This window comes from Phyllostomus hastatus, unplaced genomic scaffold (assembly GCF_019186645.2).
Source record: "Phyllostomus hastatus isolate PE091 unplaced genomic scaffold, TTU_PhHast_1.1 phas_contig_38, whole genome shotgun sequence".
NCBI lineage: Eukaryota > Metazoa > Chordata > Mammalia > Chiroptera > Phyllostomidae > Phyllostomus > Phyllostomus hastatus.
The window spans coordinates 27,753,166-27,766,050 of NW_025333869.1; the positions used below are offsets into that span (position 1 = coordinate 27,753,166).

The 12,885-nt window shown below is 35.4% G+C and overlaps 1 protein-coding gene across 1 annotated transcript in view; it reads right to left on the reverse strand.

Moving 5' to 3' along the window:
• Positions 1-4,874: 4,874 nt before the first annotated feature.
• TET1 (tet methylcytosine dioxygenase 1) overlaps positions 4,875-12,885 on the reverse strand; it is a 100,178-nt gene continuing 92,167 nt past the window's right edge. The window contains exon 11 of the mRNA XM_045842357.1: positions 4,875-8,573. Within this exon, the coding sequence (XP_045698313.1) occupies positions 7,591-8,573 (983 nt within the window). The 3' untranslated portion in view covers positions 4,875-7,590. The remainder of the gene's footprint in view (positions 8,574-12,885) is intronic.

The window sequence follows — 12,885 nt, forward strand, 5'->3', positions numbered from 1 at the left end:
TCTGTTTAGGCAAGATAATAACTAAAAAGTGTACAATGGTCTGTGAAAGATTTCAAAATTTCTAGTCCTGGGGTTTCTTTTCGTTTAAATTTTCACATTAAAAGTTATTAAAGGTTGTAGAACTTAAAAAATTCATCCTCAAAAAAATCTCCCTGCATTATTTTTATTTCAGGACTATTTGTATTTGAGGTTCATCTTTGACAAAATACTAAAGATGTAATTACTTAGAAAACAAATAGTGGAAACAAAACACTTCAGAAGCATGTTTTGCATACAAGTAGGCTTTGCATTATTTTTACATCAGATCTGACAAAAATTTTTAATTGATAATGCTAAGTCATAGTTTATGGTGCAGAAATGCATTCAGCAGCCTGCAGATAGTCTTAGTATGGATGGGCTGACTAGCTGTGTGACTTGGAGCAAGCCATTAGCTATTCTTGCCAATGCACAGGTTCCTCACCAATAAGATGGGAACATCCTCTGTCCAAACCTCAGTGCTGGAGAGAAAAAAAGTAGCACATAATAAAGCAGTTTGATAATCTAAAACATTATAAGGTACAAATATTAATTATAATTTTCTAACTATCATATTGGCTTTCAAAATGGCTCCTCATTTTGAGCTGCTATGTTTTCAGAGAAAACTGGTACACAGTGGGGAGAAGAAACATTAAAAGTATTTATTGGTGTTGAGCTGGTAGAGTAAACCTGCAGGTTGCTGATAAGAACACAATTCTCCCTCATTTCTGCCCCTTAACTTCCCCCGTTGCATTTGAAAGAGCTTCTAACAACTGACGTTTCTCGTCTTTAAGAACTCTTTAATTATTAACACGTCACCCCAATAAATTTAATAAAGTTTAAAATAAAAAGAATATATTAAAAAACTATTCAAATTTTTTTTAACCTTTCTCATCCAGATTATAGAATAGTTCCTATTATTGTTTACAAACAAACTCCAATGGGGTAAATTTACATTCGAAAATAGGTACCATTCACAAAATTGGGCTGGGAGATAAGGAGAAAAACATGCAAAAAAAAATTACTGTCTCTTCTGTAGATCAGATCCATTACTAAGAAAGTTACTGGTCAATTAGGAAGATGCATTATACTGAAATAAGAAAGCCATATAGATGCAGTGGTAGAATATTTAACTTCTTACACAACTTTTTGTAAAACATCCCAACACTAAGTAAGTCTGGAGTCGAACATTGTTGGGATTGGGAAAGAGAACGCTCGATGCTAACCTGTGATCTTGTGATCGTAGCTGTTCTTAAAAACGGAATTTGCCTCTAACTAAAAAGGACTGAATAAAAACTCTTGATTCCTTTTGATATTAGTCCAAAATTTTTTTTGAAAACATATTTTAAAAGACAGGAAAAGACAAATGACCAAATCACTGCTATTCTGAAGATGAACCATGTGCATTTATTTGTGTAGGGGACTTGGAAAACGGAGGACAGAGAAAGGGGAAGCAATGGTTTTAAAGAAAATCAGAAGGATACAAACTGTAAAAAAGAATTAGAGTACATTCAGTGACATCGTACCTTCAATAAAATAAGAAGAAAAATAATCACAAACAGAGTTTCTGGTCAGAGTAAGTTTACATCTAGCCAAGTGAAGAAACCAAATTACTTTTCAATATTGTTTTTCCAAAAATGCAAATGTTTCTGACAGCTGCAAGATTTTGTTCTGTTGAACAAGACAAGAGAAAATGCCTTTTATAAAAGCTGATAGGGACAAAAGGCATATTTTTAGAAAAACTATCTTTATGGTGCTAATCAAGAGTTTACCAAGTTGCACTGAAACACGGATGGAATAAATCAGCTAATACGTTTAACATCTGATACCATTCCTGCCTTAGACTAAGTTTTGCTTTAATTTAGGGGACACCTATGGCTGAACAAACTGGAAAAATACTTGTGACCAAAGCAGGACAATGGGTATCACAGTAAGGATGGGAAAGGAGGACAGCCAACAAAGGAAAGATATGTTGGACTCTTTAAAAAGGTTTAATTTAATTTTATTTATTTTTATAGAGGAAGAGAGGGACAAAGAGAGGGAGAGAAACGTCATTGTGTGAGCGAGAGAAACACTTGCCTCTCACGTGCCCCCAACCGGGGACCCAGACCGCAACCCAGGCATAGGCCTTTACTGGGAACCAAATCAGTGACCCTTTGACTTGCAGGCCAGCCTTTAATCCATTAAGCCATACTAGCCAGGGTGGTATGTTGGACTTTTAAAGCTAGAAACACTCAAGATTGTAGACTACTACAAAAGAAATGCATTGTGGAGCCCTTAAAAAAGTGAAAATTAGGAGTGGCAAAAAAAGTAATATTTTTGGATTACCTGAAGGAGTAAAATACAAGCCTTTTGAAGCAACCAGTGGTATTTAAACAGGTACCTAAAGGAAGTAGGGACTGAGAAAAACTCATCTAGATGCTGGAATGCAGAGTTAGTTTGGAGAGTTCAATGTGGACAAAAAGAATGATGTCCTGGATCGAAGCCAGTTTTACCATTTCCAAAATTAAAAGAGGAATGTAGTCTCTGTGTTATACCCAAGAGAAAAGCAAAAAGATGCCAATTGATCTCAATATATTCTAAGGAAACTCACGTGTTCAGCTTCTGATAAAGGACACACTGATTCTTTCTGAATCGAATTCCAGAGCTTTGGACAGCATCATTTCCTAAACTTGTCAGGTGACAGCTCAGCATAGAGCATACTTTGATTTGGATAAATCGAGTCTTGGAGGAATCAGGGCACTGATTATATATCACCAGTTAAGGGTGCCATACTACTGATGTTGAGGTTGTAAGTTTAATACACTTCTGGGCAAGTTTAGTAGCTGTGCACAATAAGACAGTTTTCTAATATATTGACAGCCACATTGAAATAAACTATGCAGGGACTTAATTGTGAGGCCAACTAGACAAGACACGTGGATAGACCGTACAACGGCTACATAGTATGTACAATGGATATATACTTTCCCCAATTATTTCAGCCATTCAAAAAATTTCTAAAGATTTTACTTCTGGGGAGAGGGGAAGGGAGGGAGAAAGGGAAAGAAACATCACTGTGTGGTTGCCTCTCAAACACCCTCTACTGGGGACCTGGTCTGCAACCCAGTGATGTGCCCTGTCTGGGAATGGAACCAGTGACCCTTTGGTTTGCAGGCCAGCACTCAGTACACTGAACCACACCAGCCAGGGCTCAACCATTCAAGTTTCCATAACTCCTCATGTATGCCTAACACTTGTTCCGGGGGGGGGGGCGGGGATAAAAGCCTGTACTGTATAGATACTTGATATTTATTGAAATAGCAAATGAGACAATTGCCACACTTTGTAGGATGTCTTAACAGGCCAGCCTGATGGGTAAATGTATGCTAAATTTTCCATGCAGGGTTGAAGAAGGTATGCAGGGAGAGGAATCTTGATCCAATTTCACTTAAGGTCTTCCCCTTGAACCTCTCAGAAAAATAACCCAGAGCCATTTTATTTTTGACTCGTACCAAAAAAAGGTTATTTCCCATTAATAAAATACCTTATGGCTGATGAAATCAAGTGTTTTCCTATAGCCGTTTTAACCACAAAGTGACCTTCATTTGACTCTTTGAATTCTAATTACAAAAATTACTCATGGACATTAAAGTCTGTTCTCTGGGGCTCAGTGATCAAACGTTAGGATGTCTAAGGTGTCTTCAGTGCTGTGGGAGGCCACTGCTATATTACCTTATTTCACAATTCTTGTCATAAATTTGTACAAAAGATCAGAACTCACAATTGTACTAAAACTAAACAAAGAAAAAAAGATTTCCATGCATTAAAAAGTTGTGGAATAGAAGGTAGCTATGTATTAAAGGTCACATACAGCTACTGATTTACTTGGCACATTCAAAAGAAATGCTGTGCCCACTATAGGGAGGTGTTGTCATGCAATGTCAAAATTTTGTCCCGATAAAAGATTTCAATATGATGTTTAAAAGACTAAACTTAAATAGTAGGAGGTTGTTTTCACACATGCTATTGTGAAATAAATGATAATCAGTAGAAATCCATGGAAGTATTAACATTAGAAAGTAGGTTACTTCATATGAATTAAGTCAGTATCTCATTTACACAAGGATGCATTCAATTATGTATTGGGGCTATGTCTTAGGCAAATTGCTTATGGATCTAATCTAGTGAAATTCTATATTTAACAAATGAAATTATTTTATCCACATGCGTAAAGATGTTGGAAGGTTATTTAAGATGCAAACGTTTTGCTAATATGTTGCAAAAAATTAACCTACAGCTATACATTTTCAGTTAGGGTCACTTCCCAATAATAATGGTTCAGTGATTTTCAGCCTTTTTCACCTCATGGCACACAAACTAATTATTAAAATTCCACAGCACACCAAACAATATATATATTTTGCCAATCTGACAAAAAACAGGTATAATTTTGACTCATTCATATCAGGTGGCTATTGTCTTTTTAATTTGACAAGGTAAGGGAAAAGAGGTCAGGTATTAAATGTCTTAAAATTTCTTGCTGTGGCACACCAGTTGAGAATCGCTGATATATTTCAATTATGTTTATGACAAGATGTATTTGGTACTTTGTGGATGAATTGGAAAGAGAATGTAGGTGAGGCTGATAAGCACAAGAACATTTTCAATGATAGCCTAGGAGCCATTAGAAATGGGATTTTGAAAGGCAGCATATTTTGTAGGCTTCTACAATAGGCAGGAATTATTCCATCATGGTTAAGTTTGTAACATATTATGAGCAGGTTGGGCTAACCTGGGAGTCATGTATCAATGGATTCACTTATCATACCATGGACAAAATCAGAAGACTGAAAACCCAATTTGAGTGCTACCAAAAAAGGTAAAATAAAAGTGATCACTATAGTGAAATATAATAGAGGTGGAGAAATGTTAGATGACCAGTTTTCTGAGTGAAATGTCATTTCAAACAAATTTATTTCTTCGCTTCATGAAAAAGAACATTGTAACAGCAGTGTAGCCAGCAGACAATCACAATGGGGTAGAACATTACATAAGCACGAACTGTTAAGAAATTACAGGGCACACAATGGGATGGTTCAACTTATGAAAGAGTCCAACAATGCAGGAATCATGTGTGATTCCCACCATGGGGTCATCAGCTGAGCAGGCCATTCATGGTGTTAATTACAGTAACTGAGTGGAGACAGTTTTAGTTGAGACTAGATATTTTCATGTACTTGGTTTGGTTAACTGCAACTAATTTCAAAAATACCAACATTCCCTATATCGACATTGGTGCTTCAAGTTTAGATCATTTAGAACTTATTTAAAATTAGTGACCAGATCTGAATTGCTGCAGATATATCACATGGGTTGTTTTGAAGGAAATGTGCTACTTCTTTGAAAAATAAGTGTAAGAGTGTTTTCTACGACTTTACTTTTTCGAGTTTACTATCATGGGTGGTGATTCAAAGAAAAAAGAAGGTAACACTTAAATTTTGCAGACATTCAATAAGTGTTGAGTGGAAGGATGGATAGATGGGTGGATGGATAAAGGATCTTAGAGCTTTATCCATTAAATATGGTGAGAAAATCATTTCTAGTGGGAGCTAAGGTCTAAAACTAAAACGAAATATCACAAGGGTATATTCTTGATAGTCTAATACTAGTAATATCTTATTAAAGCAGCTGAAACAATAAACAATCACTCATTTATATACTTATATGTATAAGAAACCTTAGGCTCACAAAAATATACATGTTTTAAAACAGAAATCTAAGGCACACAAAATACTAAAACAAGTCAATGAATTACCCAAATAGGTACACATTCAAAAGCAGAAATCTACTTGTACAAGATGATGGTATAGCGATGAACATTTTGTTATTTACAATCCCTTCATATTCCTTTACTTTGATTAGTCAAAGCTTGAAACTAATACTTTGCACCATATATTATTTTAATATGTTATAATTTGTTTTTCTTTAGAGAGCTTGCTGGAACTGGTTTGCTTTTGCACCAAAATTATGAGTGTTAGCGGTTGTGGGCTTCCTATGGCATTTCCAGGGGAGAAGCACCATTAGGTTTTCCATACTCCCAAGGAATCTGAGACTTTAAATGTTATAGCACCTCTGCATTTTAACAGAATCAAGTATTTCATTGTAATTTCTTCTTGTTCTAAATGTTTACTTTGGGCAATCCCATTTGTTTTGCTAAGAATCAAAAAAGTTAACAGAAAAAATAATGAGAGGACTAAAATAAATGGGATGCCTAGGTTCCTGTTACCTAGGACATAGGCAATTATCACAGAAGATGAGTTATCATTTCCCCAAAACTAATATACTTAGAACTACTTTGGATTAGCTCTTTTGAATAGAACTATATTTATAATACCATTATTACTATTTGTTTGGGATGTGTGATGATAATAAGGAATTTGTTTTCAAAATATTTCCACAAAAATTTTATTTTTATTCTGTACCAGAATGACTTTCACAATGAATAAGGCAATTTGGAATGGGAAAGATTCTTAATTTTTATATTTAATCACCTTGAAACTTTAGAAGCATTTGACTCTCCTAAATCCTATTAAATCCCATCTTCTTTTGGAAACACCTTTCATGGATTATATTAAGAAAGCTACAGTGAGATTAAATTTGGGTCAATGTTGCTTAATAAATCAAAAGAGACCACTATTACTTAGTTCTCAAGAAAATGTTAATATTGGTGATATGCTTTCAAATTCCAATTTTAGAGATAACAATTTTTGCATGATCTATTTTATGTAAGTAGCTAATATTTGCATGAGAAAAAACACATTAAAAACAAACCATATACATGATTAAAATACATATTGCAGTTAATAAGATGGAACTCTACACAGCAAGAATAAATGATTTCTCTTGTATGCAAATATGCACAAACAATAGACAATAGGATTCTTATACTATACTATTTCAAGTTACGTTTAAAAATAGAAAGTGCTTTTAAAATATATATGTACAATTTATGAACAGCCTCCAACCATTACTAACAATAATGAATTATTTTATACAGGAGAGAGAACTTTAAGAGAGAAAATATTTCATTGGTTTATTTCAAAGGAATATGCGTATTTTCTAGCAATGATTGGAAGATGTTGGAACAATGGCACCATGAAATAATAATTCAGCTTATTTTTAACTGTGTTGATGTGGTTAAGCACCAGGAGCTGTGTAGAGTTAACACTGTGAATCTTGATTTTATATCATAGCACATTATCTGTTAAAATCCTCTAAAACTGACTCTTGTTTCATAGTAAACAGACTTAATTTAAAGCACCAAACTGAGTGATTCTATCAAGATTAACACCTAACCAAAACATTTCTTTATGTATTTAAAACTATAAAACTTTTATTTTCGCTTAAAATGTGCACCTTCTACCAATTGTCAAAATATAGTCACAGTTAAGAAATACCCACCCCCTTTTTTTAAACCTCAGCCTTCAAATGGGTGAGATGAAGATAGAGTAAACGACAACATGACTTTCTTTTAACAGCACCTTGAAAAAATACACCGCACTAGCAAAGGCATTAAAAAGAGGAGAAAAGCCTTCAGACCCAATGGTTATAGGGCCCTGCAACATGTGTGAGAGCATAAGGGGACACGGTGACAACATTATCATGGGTTGATGTTAATGCTTTATGAGAAGGAATTTGGTTTAACTCATTAACTTCAGGGGACAGCTCAGGACCCTCATTAGCTGTTGGGTCTTTCTGCTCTGAGGACTTAATTTTCTTATTCTTAGCTTCTTTAGCCTCATACTTAATCTTATTTAATTCAAAACCATGTTGGGGCTTATTTAAGTTTTTGTGCTGGTAGAAGACAAGGGACAGGCGTGTAGGATGATTCCGGTTTGGATGTCTGACCGGAGTTGTGGCATGAAGCTCTCGTCGGGCACACTCAATCAAAACAGAGCCGTGAGCAGGTGCTATTGCCACCCCACCAACGTTGGCATCCAAGAAGATGTGCTCACTGTCTGACCAATACTCATCAATGTGGGGCAATTTCTCCTCAGACAGGGGGTCATCTGATAGGGGGTCATCTGACAGAGGCTCATCTGCTTCAGAATGCTGCTCATCTTCTTCCACCAGAGAGGAAGCAGGTTGAGGAGGAGAGGTGATGAGTGGGGGCTGCTGGTTTGGCTGATTAGAAGTTAGCTGCTCAGATGGACCAGTGGGAGGCTCAGAACAAGCCCGGGAATCTGACATGGGAGTAGACAAGGTGGGAGGAGGACTCACTTCATGAGGCTGTGCAATTCCAGTGCCTTCCCCAGCAGCAGCACTAGCACCACTGAGTCCTGCAGACGGCATTGTGCAGTGGGGATTGCTACCTCTTTCTGAGAACTCGCACGAAACGGACGCATCGGTCGAAGCAGTCTTAGGGGCCAAAGACAAACCTGGCGGTAAGTTTGCCTCTTTCACTGGGTGAGGAATGGATGGGGTCAGTGAGTAGGTTTTAATGTTGTCTGAACCTTTGAAGATAAAATTGGGTTCAGTTTCACTTGTTTCAGGTTGCAAGGTCTCAGTTTTATTCCCTAAACAGAGAAAAGGACACCAAATGTGAAGGTAAGTACAAACTGCGTTTGGTAATCGCTGTTTTTAAAGAGTATTTTTAAAGAGTACAAAGAATAATATAATAAAACACTGAGGATGGCAATGTTGGCCAGTTTTGTTCTATTTACTTTAAGTCAAACACACATTAAAAATTGGATATAGCTTGCTAGCTTTTTCACCCATCAATTTTCCTTAAAGAATTTCTTCACTTTCTAAATAATCATAAATAAGTACACATATTTTGCCAGAAGGATGTCCACTGTGTAAAACAGTAAGATACTGGAAATGACCTAATTGGCTCTGAAGTAAATATTAAAACCATACATTGGAATATAACGCAGGCAACAATATGATGACATATTTAACTACACAAGGGTACGTTTAGATGGATTTTAGATATTGCATGCTCTCATTTTTGGAAAAGTAAAAGTAAGTAATAGTTTATATGTATTTCTGGGCAATGGAAAGTGTCAGAACTGGCAAAGTTAATTATCACCGAAGGAAAGTTACATAAAAAATGTTAGCTGAAAAATAAGTCATTTGCAACCCTTAAAAACACATGTGTTTTAAACTTGTTTCTTTCTGACTCAATAGAGTAAATCGTTGTATCACACTAGTAACTGCTCTGAAATACCCACAAAAACATCACATCAAATGGAAACATTTTTGTTGAGGACATTCTCCCTGTTTTGAAGTTTTAGGAATGTTTTGGAAGTGCAAAAACAGGGAATTTTAGGATCAATAAAGAAAAAGTAAAATGGTTTTGTTTTAAAATAATTAATATATAGCAAATATCTAATTCAGAAGATCTGCAATCTGCGTTCGTGCCCCGGCAATATAACCTAGAGACACATTGGTTCTCATGGTATAATCCTCTCTAAAGAGGATTTATACATAGGACCCAAGGAGTGGTACGTCAGAAAACCCGAGCTACTACTGCCTGTTGCTACATTGAATATTATAGAGGTTAAGTTATCAACAAATATAAATCATGGGAAGGGAAGATTAAAATAGTGATTCATTGAGTTGAATAAAATTTATAAAAGATTTTATGGGTAAGATTACATAGAGGTCAAGAGATTATGGGTGAAATATTATACATATGGCTACTCACAAGCTATATATTATTTAAAAACTAGCATGTAAAGATGCTATCTATTGGGGAATGAAACAAAGATGAAAATGATATGATTGTTATTTACAAGTAGCATGTAACCAGTAATGTGCATCTTAAAATAAGATTTCAATATATGCCTGTAAAATGAAGCTATAGGCAAACAGGAATAATTTCCTCTGCCTTCCCTCTTCACTATCCCTTCACTTAATCTTTTCCATCATTATATAAATGTCTGCATTGTCATTTTTCTCATCTCAAAAAACAAACAAACAAACAACCTTTCTTGCAAATATAAAGATCAAAGACGTTAAGGAATACCCTCTAACTCTAACTTTGAATATCAGTATAAATTCATGGTGTATTTTTTTCCTTAAGGTTCCTTGGAGAAATAGCTGATTTTAGATATGGGGCAGGATTATATAAGACGAGCCTGGAACATCTTGTCAGAAAAGAAGCTATCAAAGATAATTGGGGTCATGAAAAAAAAATTCAGAAGCCAGCTTGGTGGGTTTCTACTGAATAAAGACAGGACAATTTAAGGATTGTTTTCAGAAAGCATTTTCAAATTCATTTGGGAAAAAAACCTACTTAATATGCAATGTAATATAAACTGTTTTAAAAAAAAACACAAGATCAAAATGATACTAAAATAAAAATTGACCACATTAGAAGATGCTTGGGAACTGACTTGCATTCTGAAAACTGATGAATGAAGACAAACAGCCAAGCATCTACTCTGATCTCCCTATATGAGCCATTCCTCAGGATGAACAAGTATTGATGTGGGCAGTATTTCTTTTAAAAAGAACATGAACCAACAAATGGAAAAAGAATAATAGACTTTGCTACTCCTAATGAAATAAACAACACAGAATATAAATTTACTAAAATCACTAGGTAAAAAGCTGATAGGGAACAATATAATCAGTGAATTAGGATGACAACACTTGACCTATGAATCAGGCTCAACATCTAAACAATATATGCCATCAGACACTATATATATCCTGATGTGAAGGAAGAGAAATGTAAGAATCACAGATGGTGCATAATTTCAAAGAAAAAACAAAAACAAAAACCCTGAAGTTGAATTTGTCTCTACAAGACAATGGTTTCTGCTACAAGGAAAAAAGAAAAGAGAAAAAGGAGAAATAGGTAAGCTGTAAATTAAAAAAAGGTATAAGAGACATATCAACTAAATATAATGTGTGACCTTTTTTTTATACTGATTTACACTAACCAAATATGAAAAGCAAAAAAAAAAAAAAAAGCAACTAGGAGACAAATGAAATAATTTGAACACTGGTCAATGTTAAGGCATTCTTTGATTTTCTACTTTTAGGTATTGTGGTTATAAAAATTCCTTATCTTCCAGTGACACATACTGGTGAATCAATGGTTAATAGGATATGACTTCTGCAATTTGTTATAAAAAGTTTTTTAAGGGGTGGTGTCTGGGTAACAGTATAGATGAAATAGGAGTGGCTATGCATTGAAAAATTTTTAAACTGGGAGCATACATGGGACATGGGATTCATTATGTAATTCACTCACTTTGTACATTAAAAAAAATTCTGTTTAAGGAAAAAACCACAACTGTATAACCTTCACTTCATTTATTTTATCTTCTTTAGAGCCAACCACAAGAATTTCTCCCATTTTTTTCTGTAAGTCTACTTCTTTCATTGTCACCCCACTCTATTGAAATGAAATCTGCCCCAGCAGTACCTCTAATAATAACCTGCAAATCTAATGGTGAAATAATCTCAGTCTTCATCTCACTTGACACAGGAGAAACAGCATTTGATATAGCTGACCACTCCCTCCTTGAAAACACTTCGCTCTCTGGTTTCACTCTTACTTCACCAGACACACCAAACCTCTCTTCCAGGTTCCTCCTCATCTCTAAAGCCTCTACAAACTGAGTATTCTCAGGATTTGTCTTTGATTAAACTTCTTTTCTATCTCCTTTACCTTCTCTGTAATTTCATTCATTCTCATGGCTTGAAAGACTATCTCTATAAAATTGACTTCCTAAGTTGTATGTCAGCTTGAACCTTTGGTCAGAACTATATTCTTCTTCAATTGCTTACCTACCATCTTAGCCTCAGTGTCTGACAGCAGTGAGCTGATCTCCCTTTATATCTTTAAAATTCGTTATTTTTTCTCTCCCCATTCCTCATGACATGTTGGTAGTTTTTCCAGGCCAATAACATCAGGATAAACTGTGACACATTCTTTGAGTCCAGGCTCCAAACAATCTATGATAAATCCCACTGACTTGACCTCTAAACCATACCCAGAATCAGACATTTCCAATATCCTTATTAGCCACACTGGTCCAAACTCCATCATCTCATCTCTCTCCTGAGTTGTTAGGATAGCCTCTTTATGATCATTGTACTTTTCCATTCCCTGCTCCACTTTAGTCTAGTTTTAACCCAGTAACCAGAATGCTAGGTTTGAGTCCCATCATAACCCTTTTCTCTCCTGAAATCTCCAGTAAATGTCCTCTTACTCACAATAAAGACCAAAATCTATACAGCCATCTACAACACCTGAGAGGAACTGCTCAGATCCCCTCTTACTGCTCCAATCTCTTCAACTAGTCTCATCTTGCACTTGCTCTGCCTACACTGGCCTCCCTGATCGCATCAAGGATTCAAGGGAAATTCCTGCCTCCTGACTTTTTCCATTTTCCATTTTCTCTGTCTGGAATGCTCCTTCTCCGAATAAAAGCACAGCAGATTCGCATTTCCTGTATGGCTTTGCAAAAATGCCTCACTCTTAGTGAATCCTTCGGACAACCCTATCTAAATGAAATTCTTTCACAGCACCATCTCCCTTCTTTTTCATAGCTATGTTTCCAATATCTAGGCTGCTTCAAAGTGGTGCTCAGTAATATTTGTTGAATAGGTTACTTAAATTGATGCTAAAGGTGATCAAGGAAAACTTCAAGGAAGTGATGTTACTTTATGTATGCCAAGAAGGAATAGGTCTTCAAATAGATGGGGACAAAAAAAAAGTATTTTTTAAGCATTAATGGAAGAAAATATTAAGAAATGCATGAGCCACTTTTTGTTGACTTTTGCTTTTGGTTTTGTTAAGTATATAGAAATATATTTGGTGTCTTATATGTAGTTTGAACTCTAATCAGGCTATATTAAAAACAAATG